Genomic DNA, 21,932 nt, shown 5'->3' with positions numbered 1-21,932 from the left:
AAAAAATGCGGTCCCTGGAGAGTTTCATTCATTCATTCGGTGAAAGGCTTCCATTTTGTTTTTTTAACACTTTTTAGTTAGGATTTTTTGTTTTTTTAATGAAAATGACCCATGTTTTTTGAAACAAAAACAAGCCGATAAAGAGCCGTTTTTATCACAAAAACGACCATGTATAGTAAGGTTTTTTTAATTAAAAATTACCATGTACAGTAACACGTTTAAAAAAGATAAAAGATGGTAAGCAAGGCTTTTATTTAATACCATGCTTAGTAAGTCGTAAATAAAAAGAGACCATGTAAAGTAGGGCTTTTTTTTCTTTGAATTAAAAAATACCATGTATGGTAAGGCCTTTAAAAATCAAGACCATGTAAAGTCGTTTTTTCAGTCTTTGCGTAAAGACAGTAAAGCCATTTAAAAAAAAGAAAATCATGCATAGTAAGGCCTTTTAAAAAAATAAAAATAAAAACCATGTATTTCAAAGGCTTATTTTTTTCAGAAATAAAATAAGACCACATATAGTAAGGCATTTTAAAGGTTTTTTAAATATTTTGTTTTTTTAATAAATATTTTTTTTCCACGTATTGTAAGATGGTTTTTTTTTCTGAAAGACAATGAACAGTATAGTAAGGCATTTTTTAAGACTTTTTTTTCAGAAAAAAGGATCACATACTGTATATATAGTAATTTTGTTTTAATTGCAATTAAAAGAAGACCACGTATATATATATATATATAAAATTAAATATATAAAATTAAATGTATAAAATTAAATATATAAAATTAAATGTATAAAAAGACGGATATTGGAAGTTGAACGTACGGTAAAGTTGCGAAATCACATTTCCAAACCGTTACGGGCAAAGTCGCCCGCCCGCACTCGGACGAAAACCAATCAATCAATCATGGATTGATCAATCAATGCCAAACCAATCAATCAATGATTGATTGATCAATCATCGATCGATTGATTGGCCAAAAAGGACAGTGAAAGGAATGCGACGGGGATGCGCGGGACGACAAAAATGCAAATAGGGAAAAACAAGTCAGCGTTTACATTAGCGAGCGCGTGGACGGCCGACGCTGAGTGGGCGTCGGCACAACGGCGGGGGTCAGCAGCCTTGGCGGGCTTTTGACAATAACGCCCATCGAAACGCGAGCGCCGCAGAAAAGGAGCTTTTATGAAATGCTTTCAAAGCGCTTTGGAAAGGCGGCGTAAAGACCTATACTTCTCTTTGAATGCAATTAGAGGAAATCTACTGCGAGATTTTTTATTATTTTTTCAACCAGGGACAAAAGGCCGATTCTTTGGGTTTTCAAGCAAAGTCCTTGGATCCTTTTAAGTGCCATAGTCTACTAATTAAATATCATACGTCGGAGACGTCGGAGACGGCGGAGCGGCGAGGGAACGCCGCCTTGAACCCGCCGCCGATTGTTCCGGGCAAAGACGCAGCTGCAGCCTTGACGAGGGCCGCCGCCGTCTTCCCGTAGACGTCGGGAATCTGGGGACAAGGCGGGACGAAAACAACGACAAAAAACTGCCCTCGCGCCCGGTTTTATTTCCGATACTTATGGGGAGCAAAAACCAAAAGATGGAAATGAAGCTTCGTGAAGCGCTTGTGATAGACATACTTTTATGCCTTGAGGTGGCGCCATTGGTTTTAAAGATGAGAGCTGAAAAGTTGAATAGATTCCCGATGAATTGAATATGTTTAAATCGGGTTGTCATCCGGATGAGTCAACAAAAATCACAAGGGCTTCATGAAGCTTCGTTCCAAGTGACGCTCTGTCCGCTAATGTGTGAAATATGAACAAATACACAAACTCTTTCAACTAACTTTTTTGGACATATTTCTCCGTTATTATATATAAAGTACTTTTATATTTGCTCTCTCGCACTCTCTCTCTCTTTTAAAGTATTTTTATTTATAGGGCACACCACATTAGAAGGCGCATAGAATAGAAGCTACAGCAGTGGCTGGGCTTGCGTTATGCATCCTCTAGATGGTATAAACGCTCAAGGGAATGGCAACATAACAATCCAATAAGTCAGTCAAACTTGATTAACAGACAATCAGAAATGAAGAATAAAGTTGGTTTGTGGAAAGTACTATCTGAAGAACATTTGTAAAAAAAAAAAAATATTTACAACTGAAATGCAGAGGTAAAAATGGAAGAATTTACATGGTGATTAAGTTATTTTATTTGTTCACCCCCCCCAAAAATCAAAACTGACGTTTCATGCGATGTATAAGGCACACCGGATTATAAGGCGCACCTTTCGGTTTTGGAGAAAATCGAAGGCTTTTTGTGTGGAAAATACGACAGTGCACAAGGGTTAAACAAACTCAGGAGGCGTCGCCACGGCAACACTTGTTAACAAACGCCGTTTAAAGACGATTCGTATCATGTTTCGTTTTGAAAACAATCGATTTATTCATTCATTTTCGTCAAAGGGCGTGTTGAGTTAACAATACAAACCAATGAACTCTTTTAATATGGGCCTTGATTCATATTTATGGCCAAAAAAATGTATTCTTAGAAACATTTACTGTCACTACGTCTTACAGTACATTCACCTGCTTCTCAATTCATTCCATTAAAAAATATTCTTCTTTCTTCTCAAAGTAGCGGTTGAGTCGTGCCATGCCATACCTACAAAAAAAAGAAAAAAAAAATGGTTAGGATGCTTTGGATTGGATATAAAAAGTTCAAATAAAGTACAATCTTCCCTCGCTACAACAGGCTCCGCCTTTTTTTTTGCCTTTTAACTGAAAACAGTAAATGAAAATGCATGGAGTATAATACATGTACATAATAAACTAAATAAAAATATGAAAAACTATAGCAAATATTGAATAAAAGCTTGGAAAAAAGAATAATGAATGAAAGTGAGAAAATAAATTAAAACAAACATTATAAATGAATTAAATGAAAAAAATGTCTTAAAAATACGGCGTGAATACAATTTCTACTTCTTGAATTGATTGTGAAAAATGTAAGAAAATAAATAAATGATAAAAAATCGAAATAAAAAATTAATAAATGAAACCAATGAAAATATAAACAATAAACATGGAAGTACTGCATAGCATAATTTCCCAAGTGAAACCATTTTTTCATGAAATTAAATTAAATGGTGCATGCTAAATATAGGTACAAATTTAAAAAATGTAAACATAACAGGCATTCGATATTTTCTTCCTTTTTTTCCCCACTGTTGTACATTTTTATTGATATTTATTTTGCCTTTTTTCTAAAAATATATTCAATTGTTCCTTGGGGTAAAAAAAAAAATGGACACCCCCACAACATTCAAGCCTTCCAACAAAATGAATCACTGACACAAGTTTTAGAAAACAGGAACAAAAAAAATCTTTGAAGCCAGGCAAAAAAGCAAAAATGAAAAGTTTCAAGTTGGCACAACAGAGCATGAGTCATCTATTCATCACTCATTCTTTAGCACATCCGCACTTTGTAATTATAAATCATAAAAATTCATTCCTAAGGTGACTTGGAGCCCAAAATATCGATCTCTTTTCAAGTTTGCCCTTAATAAACTTTTCATGCATTTTCTTTTTTTTTTGGTCTGATTCAATGGTGGCGGGTCACAATTGCAAGGACCTCTCAACAATTCATTTGAAAAAAAAATAAAAGCGCTTTTATGCCGCCTTATTAGCGCGCCATTTTTCTCACAAAGCCGCGCAAATGCGGAAACTTTCACTAACTTGATGAAAAAGAAAGTCAATCATTTTGATTCAACTTTCAACATATTCATTCTTTTTGTCCTAGCCTAGTCATTCCTGTCCGCTGTTGTGTCCATTTTGTCTCATGGTGTGAGACGTCCAAAGGTATGTCCTCTACAGAGGACACCAGGACTTGGTTTGAACGTTCTAAGGAGTCAAAAGATAATCAACCAAAAACTAATGTCCACAACAGAATAGAATAGAATAGCACTTTGGTCATAGTAAACATGTATTCAAAAAATCGGGAGTGCTGATTGCTAATAATATGAAAAATAAATAAATAGTACCGTATTTTCCGCACTAGAAGGTGCACCGGCACACCTTCAATGAATGTTCTATTTTTATAATGTGTTTTTATATAGGGCGCACGGAATTATAAGGCACACAGAATAGAAGCTACAGTAGTGGCTGGGCTTGCACTCTGCATCCACTAGATGGCGCTTTCTTTCACAAAAACTCTAAAAAATACGAAGACATTAAAAGGCACATTTTCCATCAAAATGGAGCAAAAGCAAACGTGTGTGAAACGGTGATGGCCAAATGAAGCTTCACGAAGCACTTGTGATATTTTGTTAGCCCTCCTTGGCTTAAAAACAATGGTGAGCGCGGCGCAGACGTATGGAATTGCGACTGCATCTTTAAATCAAGGGAACAATCCAGAGGAGCCCAAAAACATCACAAGTGCCTCATGAAGCTTCATCCGGCCATCGTGTGTGAAAGGAAAATGTCAAAAGAACTTGAAACGACATTTTCTATTGAAATCAAGCAGTAGAAAATCAAATATTTCATGTGCAAAATAATGACGGGAAAATGAAGCCCCGTGAAGCACTTGTATAAAATAATAGAAGCTGACAACTACAAAAGTGGCGTACTTAACGTTGATGGTGATGGCGCGTGAAACCGAGACTTTTTTGGGGTTGGGGGGGGGTGGGGAAAAATGAAGTAGGTAGTATTGCCTTTCACAATGTCCTTTTGTGCAAAAACGGACTTGAGCGGCGGCGGCGGCGGCGGCGGCGGCGGACCTCCTCCTCGTTCGTTTCCTCATAATAATGTCTTTGTCAAAATAACGGGCTGTCCAGCCAGCCAGCCAGCCAGCGCCGCCGCCGCCGCCGCGCTTCCAAACCGCACACACGCGCACGGACACACGCGCAAGCCAGCAAAGTAAATACGGAGTCAAGACGTTCCTATTGTCACAAGGCACATCTGGCTCGGATTAGAGCGCCAGGCCGCGCAGACGCCTGTCACTCGTCGGGAAGTCAGCGCCGATTTGGCTCGGGGGGAGAACAGTGGGAGGAAATGGGCGCGCGCGCGCAAAAACACACATTTCCATGACTTCAGACAACATCGCCTTCTTTCATGGATACTTAGCTCCACAGCTCTGAAATCCAGACTTTCGGCTAGCTTCGGGGTACTTTGCTGTACTTTTACATTTAAAGTGCCATCTAGAGGACTCAAAAGATATTACAAGGGCTTCATAAAGCTTCACGGATATAAAAGTCCCACTTTGGGGTACTTTCTGTCTACGCATGTAGAGTGAGCAGGTTTTCAAAATGATGACCTAGGACACGAAATTTCGGCTGAAATGTAAAATGAAGCTTCGTGAAGCACTCGTGATATTTTATGATTCCTGGTGGTGGCACTTGCTTTAAAGATGCAGTGGAAATGTAATCAATTTCCAGTGCATTTTTTAAATTAAGAGTGCCATTTTGGGGAGTCCAAATACATCACAAGTGCGTCATGAAGCTTCATGAAACAAGTGAATTTTTGTGACTCCCAGATGAGACTTTTGATTGAAAGATGAAGTGGAAACGTATTTGATTCACACGGCATCTTTAATCAAAAGTGCTATCTCAAGGAGTCAAAAAGTATCACAGGTGCATCACGAAGCTTCGCGAAGACACTTGATTTCAAGGTGCAGTGGAAATATATTCCATTTCCACAATGCGTTTGGCCTGTCCGCGTCGCAGATCGAAACATCGCTGCGGAGTGACGCCAAAGTCCGAAGTTTGTGCACTTGTAAGTCGGGGTAGCGCTCGAATCGGGGGGGGCAATTTCCCGCGGCGCTCGGCAACAGTTAGCACTTAGATGAAGGTAATCCGAGCCGGCCGCCAACTAACTCGGGGAGCAGACGGCGGCGGCGACGGCGGCGGGGTCGGAGAAACGCAACAATAGCGCCTATGTGCCTCTGCGCCCCTCCGGATCACATTTCCTCACGGGGTCCGCATCCAAATGAGGTGAGGGCGCTGCCGTCGATGTCACAGAAGGTTACGGGGGCGCACGGGTGGGAGGCCGCCGGGTGTCTGTTGTGATTTGGATCACCCAGCGCAAAGAATCATGCAGACTTTTCAGAGTCTTTTGATTTTCACGTCTCAGAGTTCTCAGGATGGATCTGTCTCACATGGACAATGGAACTTCGGGTATTCACGGAAAAGGGTCCGGAGGGCCATGAAGTGTGGATCACGCAAACAAAAATCCAAGCGTACAAAAACAGGTGCAAAAACACAAAAGAAAAACACTGAAGAAAAAGAAGAAAACAAAAAGGAAGGCGCAAGCAAGAAAAAAACCCAATCAAGAAAGATGCAACCAAGAAAAAAGAAGCAAACAAGGAAAACTAAGCAAACTAGAAAAAAATAGCAAACGAGATATAAGAAGCAAAAAGGAACAAAAAAAGCAAATGGTAAAATTAAAACAAAGAAAAGAAGCAAACAAGAAAACAGACGCAAACAAGAAAAAGATGCATACAAGAAAAATTGCAAACAAGGGAATAGATGCAAACAAGAAAAATTGCAAACAAGGGAATAGATGCAAACAAGAAAAAATGCAAACAAGTAAAAGTTCACATGCAAGAAAAAAGGCGGGGACTCTCTCAGCCAACCTCTCGGTTTTTGAAGCAGTGCACAAAGCAGCCTTACATTTTCAACCCATTCGCCACCAAGGACGGCATTAGGCGTCCAAGATCCATTGTTACCAAGCTGCCTCAAAATAAGTCAATCATTCATATGAAGCTTCATATTTTTGCACTCCCTAAAAAATACTGCATCCGGTGTATTCACCAAATTGTGTTCACCAAAAGAAGAGAAAGAAGCACAAACCTGCGGAAGTCAAAATCAATGGAGGAGTAGCGAGACTGGAGAATTGCCCACAAACCCCAGAAGAAATTGGATGCCTGGTTGGAGTAAAAAGTCAAATCGGTCATTAAATGCGCCCGACGCTTGCTTGCGCTTTGGACGCTGGATTTTCACTTTGTCTTGTGTTAGTTCTTTGTTTATTTTGCCCTGTAAAAGAGACATTTTAACAACTTTGGATTTACGCAATTTTACACAGATGTAGCAGAAAGACTAGTAGCGAGCTAGCTAGCAAGATAGCTAGCAAGATAGTTAGCAAAAAGTTAGCTAGCTAGCTAGCATAGATAGATAGATAGATAGATAGATAGATAGATAGATAGATAGATAGATAGATAGATAGATAGATAGATAGATAGATAAAACGTTAGCTAGCTAGCATAGATAGATAAAAAGTTAGTTAGCTAGCTAAATAGATATGCTAGCTTACGAACTAGACCGATATTATATAAGTGCAATGGTTAACCAAGAAATCAACAACTGATCGATTATTAAATTAGTTCATAAGGTTTTTTGATGATTGAGTAATCCTTTAGAAACAATTACTTTCATTTTAAATCCACCCAAATTGTAAGTTGTCATCAGTATGCAGTACACTCCTACATCAGTTATTTTTATTTTTTATTTTTTTTAATCCAAATAACATATGCAATAATTTGCATTTACTTTGAAAAACACTGATCAGTAGTTTTTTTTTTTTTTTTTTAATTACGGACCTCTGCACTATGACATTTATTTATATATATATATATATATATATATATATATATATATATATATATGCAGCATACGATGTACCTCTCTATCGTAAAAGTACGTGAGCGCCCCCTTGCTGTTTCCAGGGCTTGGACCAAATGAACAGCAATCAGAATAGGACCAAACGCTCTCATTTTGAAGTCATTTCGTCGCAAAATGATTTCCTTTTATCCGCCTCTTTTATTCTAAAAACATCCACGCCGTTTAGCCCATGTCCCACTCATGTCATTGTTGGACCGGCGGAGGACATTTCTAAGCCTGATAGAACAGTAAGTATGCCGATTACATTCCGAAAGTCTTTCCCGGTGTCACTTTCCAATCAAGCGGCGGCGGCGGCGGCGGCGGCGGCGGCGGCGGCGGCGGCGGCGGCGGCCCCATTCCAATCTGAGCCTTTTGGCAAGTTTTGCCAGAAACAGGAAGCGAAGTTGGCGCTCACCAGGGAGAACTTGCAGACCTGCACGTAGAGCGCGTGGACCTCGTCCCGGGTGACGGGCGCGTCCCGGCCCGCGCAGCGCTTGTAGCTCAGCAGGTAGGCCTCCAGCCAGTCGCTCTGCAGCCGGCGGCTCGGCCAGCGGCTGTAGTCCGTGTCCCGGACGCCTTCCCCGCCGCAGAAAAAAAGTCCCGTTACGAGAGTTCGGACCGGAGACGTTTTTTTGAAAAGTCTGCCGGAAATTTCCGGCAACGGTCTGAAGCGCAGCAGAAGCACAAATTCACATAAAAGGAGGATCGATCAGCAAAATACACAAAGATGATTTTCCTGCGGTTTTGGTTGTGTTCCGAATTTTTTTTTCCAATCTAATCTGCTTGGAAAATGTTTCGATGATTATCAGGTAAACCAGGTGAAACGCTCCCTCTGAAAAGTACAAAGAACTTGAAAGGCAAATTTTCCACTGAAATGCAGCAGCAGCAAGTCAAATATATTGTGCACAAAATACAGACAGTAACACGAAGCTTCATGAAGCACTTGTGATATTTTACTTTTACCCCACCTGAGAGACTTTTTTACCCCTTCAGATGGTACTTTTGGGTGAAAAATAATGGTCACTTGTAGGGACGGCCAAATGAAGCTTCATGAAGCACTTGCGATGTTTTATTTTTACCCCACCTGTGAGATTATTTTACCCCTTTAGATGGTTCTTTTGGGTGAAAAATAATGGTCACTAGTAGTGAGGGCCAAATGAAGCTTCATGAAGTAATTTTTTGGACTTGTCTCTTCATTTAAAGATGCAGTGGAAAGGATTATTTTAATGCCAAGGGCACCATCTTCAAAATTTCTCAACACTACCGACAAATAAATACTATGAATACTTAAGTACGATAAGAAAAATAAACGATCGGAGTAGCAAACGTACCAGCAAATTCGTTGAAGTGATTGCCAATGTCGAAGGCCTGGTAGTTGTACTCTGCGTACTCGTAGTCGATAAATCTCACCCTCCCTGAAAGGGGGGCCGGGGTTGCCGTGGAAACGGAGCAAAACAGCTCTTAGCCAAGTCACATGAAATTCAATGAAAACAGTTCATTCTGTTTGAGTAGTAATGTACTTTGAAATTTTTTATCCAATTTTGCAAATCTGCATCGGACTAATGTTGAGCACATTTTTTTAAAGTGGATCTGTCATTTTTTACAGTGCGCTCAAACAGTAAAAGCAAGCGCTGCAATTTTCCTTTTAATTTTTTCAAAATAAAACCTTTTTTTTTTTTTTTAATTGTCAGCAGTATTCATGCAGGTTAATTCCACGCGATGGCGGGCGCCCGCACGGCCGACTAATTCATAAAGCGCCGGCTCACCCCGCTGGCGGTCCAGGACGATGTTTTTGGTGAGCAGGTCGTTGTGGCACAAGACGATGGGCGAGCCCAACGGCGAGAGGTGTCGCTCCAGTGACTCCGCCTCCATCGACAGCCTCGCCAAGCTGGGCAGCTGCGGGCCTGACGCCGAACTGCACCCCCCCCCCCCCAAACACAAGCACCGCAGTAAAAAAAAAAAAATGGAGGCCATTGGGACAAATGTTTGTCATGTTTAATTGAAAGGTGTTGGCAGCATCGCGTGTTCCACGGTAACAGTTGTCCTCACAACAACTTCAAAAGTGGGCTGGGAAGCCTTTAAAAATTCAGCCCCGCCAAGTCACTTTCACTTAGTGATGTGAAATTTGGTAGGCGTGCGTATCATGAGGAGACCCACAAAAAAGTCTCAAGAGGACACATAGTGTTTTGCCATTTTAGACTCGTGCTGGCCATTTCCTCCAGAAAAAAAATGGACTGATGCTACTTTTTGAAACGTTTGAATATTTGACATATATGTGGGGATATATCTATCCGTCTATTTATCTATCTATCTAGCTAGCTATTTTTATAGCTAACTAACTAACTAGCACATCTTGCTAGCTAGCTAACTAACTTGCACATCCATCTATCTATTTAGCCAGCTGGCTAACTAACTAGCTAAGTAGTGCATCTATCTATCTTTGCTAGCTAGCTAACTTTTTATCTATCTATCTATCTATCTATCTATCTATCTATCTATCTATCTATCTATCTATCTATCTATCTATGTATCTATCTATCTATCTATCTATCTATCTATCTATCTATCTAAAGGCATTGTTATTTTTTTTCTAAACGTACGCAAATGTGTGATAAAGGCAGGCGCCATGGATAGTCCCACCCAGGGCATCCCATTGGCCAGGACCGCCTTCATAGAGGCGTCATAGGCCATTGGTGGAATTACAGCAGATGGCAAAAAAACGGAGTGTTTTTGTCATTGTCTGTAAACGTATCTGAAGCTACGTGACGTAAAAAAAACCCCAAAACATTAAAAGTGAGCCTAAATTTGAGGCTAGGCCGGAGAGGAATGGAGGGCGCAGGAAGGCGGCGGATTTCCACGACGTTTACCTTTGAACCCAGTCAAAGGTTCGTCTTTCTGCTTCCTGTTTGACTTTGATTGGCGCCCATCACCTGCGCGCGGCACGATGAAGCCGCCTGATTCCCTTTCAGCTGAAGTGCGCCGATTAGGCGAGTCTTTTGAAGCGGTCGCCATCTTTTTGGGCGTCCGCCTCCTGCTCATTAGCGGGAATTTCCTCCCTCGCTCAATGGCGCTTATTTACATATGACTCCGACGTCACGTTGCCTTTTCTTGGGCGAGCCAGCGGGAGGCCTTTTTCGCATGCACTATTGCCCCGCGTGCGTGCGCGCGCGCGCGTTGCAGCTGCGCGCCGCCTATCTATGCGCAGCGGGTGGCGCCGAGGCTGAAGACCTCCTCTGCAGGTGCACCATCTTCCCGCTCTTTCTTTGGACGCTTCCTCTGAAGATCACATTGACGCTCGAGAGTACAAAAGCGCCTCTGATGCCTCGCCTCGTAAAGACTAATGAATACACACGCGCGCGCACACATTTGTACGCATATACAAGACTTATGAGGACACCCCTCGGTAAGCGTTTGCTAGCCCCCAAGCCTGACCTTCACGGTCACAAATGATTGCCCGACACCAACTCTTAAAAGCAGGTCTTGACCCTCAAAAAGAGGGCCACCAAAATGGACCCCACAAGACAGTCAAATCTGGCATTTGGTCCCCACCATGCAGCAAAATCAACCATAGTGGGGACATTCCATTAACATCATGCATTTCCTCGCCTCTAATCATGTCCGGACCCTCAGAAAGAGGTCTGAATATGTGAGGACAATGGTCCCCACAAGACGGTCAAATCTGGCATTTGGTCCCCACCAAGCAGCAAAATCACACATAGTGGGGACATTCCATTAACATCATGCATTTCCTTGCCTCTAATCATGTCCGGACTCTCAGAAAGAGGTCTGAATATGTGAGGACAAGCCTAAATGTCCTCACTTCTCCAAAATGTCCTCGCTAGGGCGGTAGAAAACACAAGAGGTTCCCACAAGGACAGGAACGTACACACAAGACTTTTTTTTTCTATCAAAGCGTGGACATCCCGTTGACCTAATTCCTAGACCTTGACCTTAAGCGTAAAAAAAATGATTGGCTCAGGCTAAACTCGTACAAAATCCAATTCAAAGCTAAACTCTAAAAGCAGGTCTTGACCCTCAAAAAGGGGAACTTGTGGTACTGATCACTTTTGCACATATCGGCCTGAATCAAACGTGTCTGACGTCAAAAAAAAAAAAAAAATTAAAGGGAGAAAGCTGTTGAGAATCTCACAGTTAAAAGAGTTTAAATTAAAAAAAAATGGTCATCCATCATTAAACGCAAATGTCTTGTTTGGTCTTCTGCATTTAAAAAAATATACTGTATATATTTTTTTCCATCCAATTACTAGAATAGAGAATGTGGCACTTGGCGATTGTTTTGTTTTTGTCATCTGTTGCGCTGGGATTTGGGTGCGGTCCCATTCCTCCAATCACCTGTGGCCGGCCAGGTTACCGCCGTCCTTCAAGAGCGCCAGAAAGCCAGACAGTTTGGTCCACAGCTGGCGCTCGGGGGGCAGCTGAGCGCTCGCCGAACGGACCGAGTGGATCCTCGCCATCTCCGCTGCGATCAATCTGCGCGCCGCAAGAAATGGTCATCTTGTTTTTCGACAGATGTTTTCTGTTTGATGTCAGCCGCGCTGAATGCGAAAACGCGCAAGGTTATTGTCTCGGATGCGCCGTGCTGCGATACCACAAAAAAAAGACGGAATTTTCCATAAGTCAGCCATTCCCAAACTCTGGCCCGGGGAACTTTGAGGTTTTTGATGCCTGATATCAATATAAAAAATTGCCATAAAAAAATGCCATCCCTTCTAAATTCTTGCAAACGGGAGGTGGAGAGGTACACCCTATAGGTGTCAAATTTAGCCCATGTCGGGCTCATTTACTGCCATTCAAAATTGGAAATATTATCAATCATGGACATATTGAAAAACTGATGTTTTATCGCGCATTTACCACGACTGTTGCATGAATCTTTCCAACAGCAACTGGCAAACCGGGCACAGTAGAAATTTTTGTGTCGAGACCCCCAAACCACCGGGTGGCGCTAGTGGCCAGTTTATGACATTTGCAAGCCTTTCAATGACTTCCATGTATTTCAATTTCAGAAATATTTAACTATATGAATATAAAAAGGATGTACGGATAGGGTTGATGCCACTGTACCTTTTAGGCATTTTGAAAGTATACATATGTTTATAGTTAAGGATGTTATGAGCCCGCGGGCCTTATTTTTGACACCGATGCTGAAAAGGTCTCAAATAAAACATTTTAAAAATTTTTTATGAGGGTTAAGAAATTAGGAAAGGAAATCCTGGCGACCTGTAAACGGAGGGCTGGCAGAGCAGGCCGTCGTCCAGCACGTCCCCGGGGACGAACTGGTAGCAGATGCCGTTGCGGAAGCTGCAGTAGACCTGCGGGCCGCAGCCGTGAGCGTGGAGGAGGCGCAGCACTTCCACTTCCCGTCGCCGGTCCACGAACAGCTCCGTGCCTCGGCCGTGGAGCCGCACCAGCACGCATTCCGACGCGTCCACCCAGCAGCCCAGGAGACGGTTGGTGATGCCGTCGCTGAACGTCTGCGCCCACAAGCGTACCGTGTTTTGCCTCGCTCAAAAAAAAATCCTCCGAAACACCGCTTGTAGTTAAGGACATCGATACTGTTCAAGCCAGTTCTCAACTCGAAAGGATGGTACGGAAATGGCTCCATTTGGGTCATTCTTTGTAGAGGATAAAGAATATCTGCCTCCGTACTGATTTTATTGATTTTTTGTGGCCCATGCCAATCTTGGGTGGAAGAAAATACTAATTAAAAATGGTATCATGAGAAAAAAAATACTGATTTATGTTGCAGTATGTCTGTTTTTTTTTTTTTTTGAACAGTTGTGCAGTATTTTGACATTTTTGGGTCATTTTTGTCCACATCATCAACACTCAGCAGTGTGTTGGCCAATGGATGACATATTTATGCTAGTGTGATAACTAAGTGGTTGTGCAATATTGAACTTTGACATGTTAAGACTATCTGGGTGAAATTTCAGCTCCCTATTGTCGTCTTTCAATGTTTTCCCTCGGCTGTGAAATGCTTTTGAAGTAAAGATCAAAGGATTGGGCAAAAGATCTGTTTTCAAAAAGAAATAATGATAAAAAAATATTTTTCTACAAAAAATAATCAACGTAAAGTGTCAAAACCTGCTCTCAAAAATGAATAGTCATAAATAAAAATGTGTTCACAGAAAAATATCCTGCATAAAGTGTCTTTTTTTGGCATCATAGTAGAAATCTATTCACAAAAATAAATCATTATAATAAATAATTGAATTAAAAAATAAAATTAAACTAAAAATAATATAATCATTAAAAATTGAATTAAAAAATAAAATTTAACTAATAATCATATAATCCTAAATAAATATTGAATAATAAATATACTGAACATAAAATACATTTTATGAACTTATACTTTCCAGAAACATTAAATTCATTCAATTGTTCATTTGAAATGATTTTTGCATGTTCAAAATGTCGCCCGGGGTTTTTTCCCCCAAGAACCAGTGATCCAGAGGAGCGAAAGAAAATCACAAGTGCTTCACGAGACTTCTACCCCGCAGTACCTCCACATACAACCAGGGGTACTCATCTCCCCGTTTTGGAGCCGCCGCTTTCGCCCGCCTGTGGCATTTCCCATTACGGCCAAAATGAGCGAAGCGACGAATCCCCCTCCGTTTGAATCCGATAATGAAAATAAGCGAACGAATCAATGTATTCACGTCCTGGCACGCGAAAGGATTCTCCGCCATGCCTGACGCCAATCAGCTCAAAAATCCAAGCGGCGCTAGCGTTAGCGCGCGTGACATCATTCCAACGGCGCCGAAAATGGCTTCTGGGAGCTCCCGCTCGGGGCCTTGCTGACACCGCATCTAACGCAATGTACACAAAGCTCCCGCTTTCTCATTCTGCGCGGCAGGTGCGGCTCGTACGCGATCAGCGGCCTCCCCCAAATCCATAAAAGCACAATACGCCATTGAGGCGGCGCGCGCCCCTTGGCGTGTGTGCTTTAGTTGACGTGCGCAGATGGAGAGGTCGCCGGGCCCGCGTGGTGTCACCTAACAAACATAAAGTCCATTTCCCACTCTGATTGAGCCAACACGGCCACACAATGACTTTCTTGGGGCCACACCGGCGCACCTCCGCCCTTTAGACCTCGTCCTCGCCGCGTCCTTTTTACCTTTTCAGACAATATCACCGGCCACTATTTGCAACGTATTTGTCGAAGCTAGATTGTGCCTCCCGCAATAAAATAAAAACACCGTAAGCCGCGACACCATCATTTTTACATCTTGAATGAGAACAGCGAATCTAACAAGAACATTTCAAGGTAATCCTCTTATTTCCGGTCGCAGATGCCCAAAAATTGCCCAGCGAAAAGGCCATCTATTTTGTTGGTTTAAGAACGGACCGACAATTACGGTTCGGCTTGAAAAAAATGTCTGATTGCGGGTGTTGGAATGGGGCCCGCGTCGCTGATGAACGATGCATGCCGGACTTGCAAAAAATGGTTCAAATGCCCAACTGTCGAGGTGACGTAGTGATGACGATAGCCTGGGTTGAATAAAACAAGGGAGCGATGAACCCATGATGACGTTTTGATTCGGCTTTAAAAAAATGACAGAAGGGTAAAAAATGCCCAAAAATGCCCCAAAATGTTTCAAACGTCTACTCATTATTTTCCAAAGTCAGCGAGCGCCACAGCAGAAGAATGAGAGTGCCACATGCTGCCCTAGAGCCGCAGGTTGGAGACCCTTGAACTGAAACCTCGTAAATGCATAAGAAAACGTGGAGTTTTCAACATGTCCAAAGTGGACAATATTTCAGATTTTAAATGGCAGTAAATGAGCCCGACATGGGCTAAATTTGACATGTGCTGGGTGTCGCCCTCCACCCCTCGTTTGCAAGCATTTATAAGGGCCGGCATATGACATGTTTTGACAATCTACACAATATTTTAGCCTCCTACTGTTTTTCTATGCTTCCCCTTTGATACGACGCATCAAAAACATCTAAAAAGCAAACTTGGGTCAAAATTTCCCCCAGGGGTAAAAACAGGGTGAACGCAGCTCCAAGGAATGACCGCGACATCATCGCTGTTAAATATTTTTCCCTGATCATGGAACTTGAAGCCAAAGAATGGAGCCAACGCGAAACGTAAACGCTAACGGCGGTAAAAGACAGAGGATGCAAAAAGTGACCGACCTTCATGCGGACGTCCTCTGACCGCCAGTGAGGTCGCAGCGTTCTGAGGAGCTCCAGGACCGACTTGCCGCCTTCACTTTCATCCACGTGGACGTCAATGTGGACGAGTTCATCGCCGGCCTTCATTTCCAACATGGAGGCGGTTCGGCCGACGGCGCGTCCAAGTTCCCGCCGCGCGCCGGTCGGTTGTCCACTGAGACGACAGCGCGCTGACCAGACCAGAGGCCAACGTTCCCGCGGACGTCTCGTCGTGACTCGCAGTTTACTCATTAACCGCGAATGGACTCGTTGACATTTATATATATTAACTTGACTTTTTTACAGGGTTTGTATGAGTTACAGGCTAGTCTGAAACTGAAAAAAAAGTGCATGCATCAAAGTGCTTGAAGCGAAAAATCTATCAATCCTGATTTGAAAAACAATTATAAAGTTAAATTGCTTTGAACAGTTGATTTCCTAGGACGCAAACAAGCCCTTTTCTAGTTGCGGACTTTAGACATTCCTCAGAAGACAAAGCGAACCGGTTGTCGCCGGTGTCCTTTATGCGCACGTTTAACCTCTTTTTTTTTTTTTTTTCGATGGAGTCTCCCACTAGGCACGCTATCAAGGCCTTTCATTTGTCAAGAGAAAAAGTCATTTCAGACGTGCGCACAGTATATTTATATTTCCTCCTCAATCAAATATAGAATAGAATAGGAAGCCTTTATTGGCGTTGTAAGGTGCAGATACAACGAAAATGAAATATGTACACCCCCCACGCCCGCCCCCACCCGGTGCGCCCCCCCCCCCCCCCCCCCCCCGACCCCTCGTCAATTCCACCAACACTTTGTGTGCAAACGCACTAATGGGCAAATTTAGCACATCAAAAGGGGATTCAATTTTCTTTTCAATCACGCCGCCTGGGAAGAATAGCGCGTCAACAATAAGGGGGCCCATTACCGGGGCGGAGCCATCCGGGGCCGGAGCGGACCGGCCGCGACGTCGGCAGCTCGCCGCCGCCGCGCTTAGCCGACAATTTGATCGTCGGGGGAAATTGAGAGAAAGTGCGAGCGTTGGCCTGGATGCGAAGGAGCTAACGGCTTAGCTCGCTAGCCGAAACACAAGCACTGAAAGAAAGTCATATGAAGCGGCAGGAGGTTTTGTTTGGTCCGGTATTCAAAATAATTTCATGCCCTTGAACCCCTCTAACATTTTTGGCTCATTTTGTTGCACTATATTTTTGTAATCATATTAATAATAATCATTATTATTATTATATGTTTTGTTCCCTATCATTCTAGCTTAGTTTATGCAAGGAATGGCACACTTCTGCTAGTATGATTGCTAAGTGATGGTGCCATGTTGACCTTTGACATGTAGACACCATTTGGGTGAAATTTCAGCTGCCTAGTGTCTTCTTTCAATGCTACTGTAAATTTGACTGAGTAATCAGGAATTCTGATAAAAATGAAACTGGGATATTTTTGCTGGGTTGAAAAAAACTCTTTAGTGGATGCATAACGCAACCGCAGCCACTACTGTTGCTTCTATTCTATGCATCTTATAATGCGGTGCGCCTTGTACATGAAAATACTTTTAAAATAGGCAACTTATTGAAGGATTAAACTGGTTTATATTTTATTTAGGGAGTTTGACAGGCTTGTCTGATATTTTTGTTGACATTCCCTTTAGCGCGGCTAATGGACGCATAACGCAAGCCCAGCCACTACTGTTGCTTCTATTCTATGCATCTTATAATGCAGTGCGCCTTGTACATAAAAATACTTTTAAAATAGGAAACTTATTGAAGGATTAAACTGGTTTATATTTTATTTAGCAAGTTTGACGGGCTTATCTGATATTTTTGTTGACATTCCCTTTAGCGCGGCTAACGGACGCATAACGCAAGCCCAGCCACTACTGTAGCTTCTATTCTATGCACTTTATAATGCGGTGCGCCCTATATATGAAAACGCTAATAAAATAGGCCATTCGTTGAAGATGCGCCGAATAATCCAGTAAGTGGCAAATATTTTACCGCTTGAATCTCAATTTTCACTGCCATATATCCTAATATGGCAGTGAAAATCTTTAATAGTGGAAAAATGCCGTGGAAATAAAAGGTCTTGCCTTTAATCCATTAGCACAAGAGTTAAGTAAATAAAGTAAGCGTGGTCATAGCTGGTGTCGACGGGCCAAGAGTTACTTGAATCAAGCTTGCATCCCGACGCGTGCAGTTATTCGCTTATTAAATATGGATCAACGGGGCTGCGACCTTGGCTCGGGCCTCGTTTCGAGTCGTAGGAAAAAAAGCCAGACCGTCTGCAATTATAGACTCTTAATTACATATTCGCTTTGAACAGGCTGCTAGCGCTGCCCTCCACAGCGCCCGCTTGAAAATAAATATTAAAAAAATGAAATTAAACACACACACGTTTGTCGAGTGGCTTGTGCGCTTAGTATCTCCTGGTCCTCACAGCGGGCGTGCGCTTCCCGCACTTATTCCGCCTCTCAATACAAAAATAAAGTTATTGAATTCTTGCCGGCATCGCTGACACGGCCATTGTGCACACGCGTGTAAAATGTACAAGCGTCGGCGAGGAACACGGGTCATTCAACGCGCGCGTACTTGGAGTGTCTTTCCTGAGTCTTCATAAAAACGCCATTATTAACTTCATATGCTTGACAAGTGTCTCATTTTGACATTTATGCCAGACGAGGTGACTGTCGATACAATCGGGAGCGGGAGGGACCGTTTGAAAATTCCGATTCGCGCAGCGACATGATTTTGTTAATTACGGTTAGTCATAATTAGCATTTCGCTGGCCTCATAAAATGATGGCCATATATATATATATATATATATATATATATATATATATATATATATATATATATATATATATATATATATATATATTGCTTGGAGCCATTCAATGTCACACTGGCGGTGCGTTCACTGACCGCTCGCAATGTGGGAAATCTGAAACGCACCTTACTTAACTCACAACGACTATGTAACTTAAGGATGTGAAGATAACAAAAAAAAAGGATAATTTAGGAAGATGGGATGTGTTGTGTTTTGCTAATGTTTTGACATTAGCAAAATAGGCTAAAGTGCGTGTTATACACGGTAACATAGAAAATAGAAGAATTTGATCCTAAAATGAAGAGTGCGTCCTATATTTGGGGTATTCCGGCTGATAAAGACACGAGGTGTTCATTTGGGGGGTTCGTTCGGGGAGTTTGAGCATTTCCGTCCACTCTTTGCATTTCTATTGAATATAAGTGTCATGACGCGGCTGGTTTCAAGCAAAGAAGTTCACACCCTGTCACGCTTGTGTCTACACTGAAAAACAAATCCAATCCTACAGCTTCTGCTAGGCAAAATTCATCTCTCCGCAAATCCTCCGGGATCCTCAATTCTGCGGGCGTGTGCGTGCGTGTGTGTGTGTGTGTGTGTGTGTGTGTGTGCAAGGCCTAAATGGAGAAGGCGTGCTGTGGCGGCACGTTAATGGTTAGCGGACCCCAGAAGACCTGTGGATGGGGGAAGTGTATATGTGTGTGTCTGTGGGTGTAGTTGCATGTGTCAAGTTAAACAAATGTAAATAAATGGCTCCACGTTGTACCCCCGAAGAAAAATATTATTTTAATTACAGCCGAGCACCTGCAATGGAAAATAATCATAGAAAAACTTATTTCTCTCTCTCTCTAAGGTGAGGTACCAATATATATATATATATATATATATATATATATATATATATATATATATATATATATATATATATATATATATATATATATATATATATACAGTCGGCCCCCGGCTTACGAGCACCCTGATTTACGATCAATTCGCCATACGAGCGTGGATCAGGGAGATTTTTGTCCTCCACTTACGAACAAACCTCTCGCCTTATGAGCAATTCGACATGTCGGCCATTGAGTATGTAGAAATGTTCTCGTTTAATTGCGTCAATAAAATCAACAGTAGCGACATCATCAATCATCAGTAGATACTTGTGGCAGTAACGTGAACGCTATTGGTCTTACAACGTCACACTGACTGTCTCACTCACGGTGTCTAAATATATTACCATTTAAGTGTAGTGTTTGTACAGCTAAAGGGAAAAACAGCTGACATGAAATTAAATGTGCCGATTGCAGGACAAAGAATTGTCATTGGTTAAAATGTGGGGTTTTTTTTAAATTAATTGTCAATACATTCCAACCGTTTAAAAAAAAAAAGTGCGAATAATTATCAGTCAGTCACGGAGATGCGAATATGCTATTGGTCGATTAAGGTCACCCGGTCTCACTCACGGAGATGCTATTGGCCGGCGTCACACGTCAATCACAGAATGGGACAGGATGGAAGGAAGGAGAGAAAATTAGTGAAAAACGGAATGTTGTGAAGACTTTGCAAACTTTATCTGTTAGACATAGCTTCTAAAATTACTAGCAGCGGTAAAGAAAGAAATAAGAGGATGATGTTTTAGTATCTGCGTGATTTGCACCCTGACTGAAAGAGTTACTGTAACACTGTAAGACCAATAGCATATCTATCGCCGTGTTAACTTTGAGCGTTGGACTCTGCCCCCCTCTGCTTACACCCAGCTCAAATCTCGTCGTTTCAAAGGTAAAAGCTATTTATCCATTGTATTTATTATATAATGCAAGTGTACAGCATATTATGTCACTCAATTTTAATATATGTATACAGTGTGTCGTTTTTACCTAGGGCTTCGGCGCGCGCTGCACGCATTCACGAATTAACATGGGTTTGGATTGCCCGCTATACGAGCAATTCGAGATACGAGCGTAGCCGCTGAACGGATTAAGTTCGTAACCCGGGGGCCCACTGTATATATATATATATATATATATATATATATATATATATATATATATATATATAAAATTTTTTTAAATTAATTAATGACACCTAACATAATTGATGAATTTTTTTAATGAACTATCCACTCTTTTTTATCAGTTTAGAATTGTCCATTTATTTTTTAAAATTTTGGAACATTGGATCCTCCGTACACGCATGCATGTGTTGCATTGACGTTGTTTCCTGCGTGTTTTTTTCTCGTGGAGCAAAGCATCAAACACACACACACATGCAAACATACACACGCTCACACTTAAAAAAAAAAAAAAAAAGTGGTCTTAATAAAAAGAAGCTTTGAAAGCAACAAGAGTGCGGTTGCTCAAATTTTAATTACTGCATTTCATTAATTCATTCCTTTTTCCGCAAACGCGCCCGGCTCCAAACGCGACGCCAGCTCCCAGTTACTTGACTCTCCAAATGTTGTTTGCCGTGTTTACTTTCTTTATCTTCGTTTTTTTTTTTTTCTCCATTTACTGCCCGCAAATAATAAAGAAAAGCAAATCAACGCCAGCTGGTGAAAGCGTTTTGGCTCAAGGACTTTAAATTGAAAACAAACAAAACAAACAAACAAAAAAAAGAACATGCACGTGCGGTGTCCCGCTGACCCCCGTGCGCTTGAACGCATCGCGGCGCACTCAGGCAATTGGATGTTGTTCCATAGAGATTTTTGGCGGGTTTGTTTGTTTGAGGACATTGAATGCAGCACTCAACTCATTGCTACTTTCCACTTTGGTCTAGTTTGGCCATGCAAACATCTAAAAAGCTGGCTTTTAACATGAAGATGAAAAATAACAATAACAACAAAAGTTTACTCTGGGGTGGGGGGGGGGGGTACCCCTGGGGTAGCAGATGAGCGAGGTTTTAACAGGCGTTCTGCAGGAAGATCCCATATCGTTTTAATGCCGTGCCAGGAACGGGAGGCTTTGCTTTCAAATGAAGAGCAAATTAATTGGAACAGGAAACAAATTATTGACAGATTTTGTCAGTGAGTCCTTTGCAAAACATAAAGTTAGCGGCTAAAGAAAGTTCTAGAAACAACTGGCCCTAAATGAATTAAGTAATCAAATCATGCAATCCCAAAGACGTATTTTTATGTTTTCTTTAAGAGTCCAGACATTCTGTTCCAGATACGTATTTCTTTTTTTCTTTTAAAGTAGGAAAATGTAAAGTTAGTGGCTAAAGAAAGTTCTAAAAATGAACTGATTACTTTAGGTAATCAACTCATTCAATGCCATAGACGTA

The 21,932-nt window shown here is 41.8% G+C and overlaps 1 protein-coding gene across 2 annotated transcripts; it reads right to left on the bottom strand.

Moving 5' to 3' along the window:
- Positions 1 to 2,408: 2,408 nt before the first annotated feature.
- LOC148422973 (ethanolamine kinase 1) lies at positions 2,409 to 16,044 on the bottom strand. Of its 2 annotated transcripts, XM_088417947.1 has the most exons (8): positions 15,812 to 16,040; positions 12,884 to 13,137; positions 11,996 to 12,133; positions 9,409 to 9,557; positions 8,974 to 9,057; positions 8,058 to 8,218; positions 6,836 to 6,909; positions 2,409 to 2,652 (listed from the first exon to the last, which is right to left on the bottom strand). In XM_088417947.1, the coding sequence occupies exons 1-8, from the start codon at positions 15,944 to 15,946 to the stop codon at positions 2,589 to 2,591; spliced, it is 1,059 nt and encodes a 352-aa protein (XP_088274073.1). In that variant the 5' UTR covers positions 15,947 to 16,040; the 3' UTR covers positions 2,409 to 2,588. The 2 variants fall into 2 exon arrangements, with proteins under 2 accessions (XP_088274073.1, XP_088274074.1); XM_088417948.1 differs by lacking the exon at positions 8,974 to 9,057 and having other exon boundaries at positions 15,812 to 16,044.
- Positions 16,045 to 21,932: the final 5,888 nt, after the last annotated feature.

The sequence above is a fragment of the Hippichthys cyanospilos genome, chromosome 6 (assembly GCF_059441005.1).
Source record: "Hippichthys cyanospilos isolate Australia breed blue-spotted pipefish chromosome 6, RoL_Hcya_1.0, whole genome shotgun sequence".
Lineage (NCBI taxonomy): Eukaryota > Metazoa > Chordata > Actinopteri > Syngnathiformes > Syngnathidae > Hippichthys > Hippichthys cyanospilos.
Note: the sequence above shows the minus strand (reverse complement) of the source record. Positions and strands in the feature narration are given on the sequence as shown.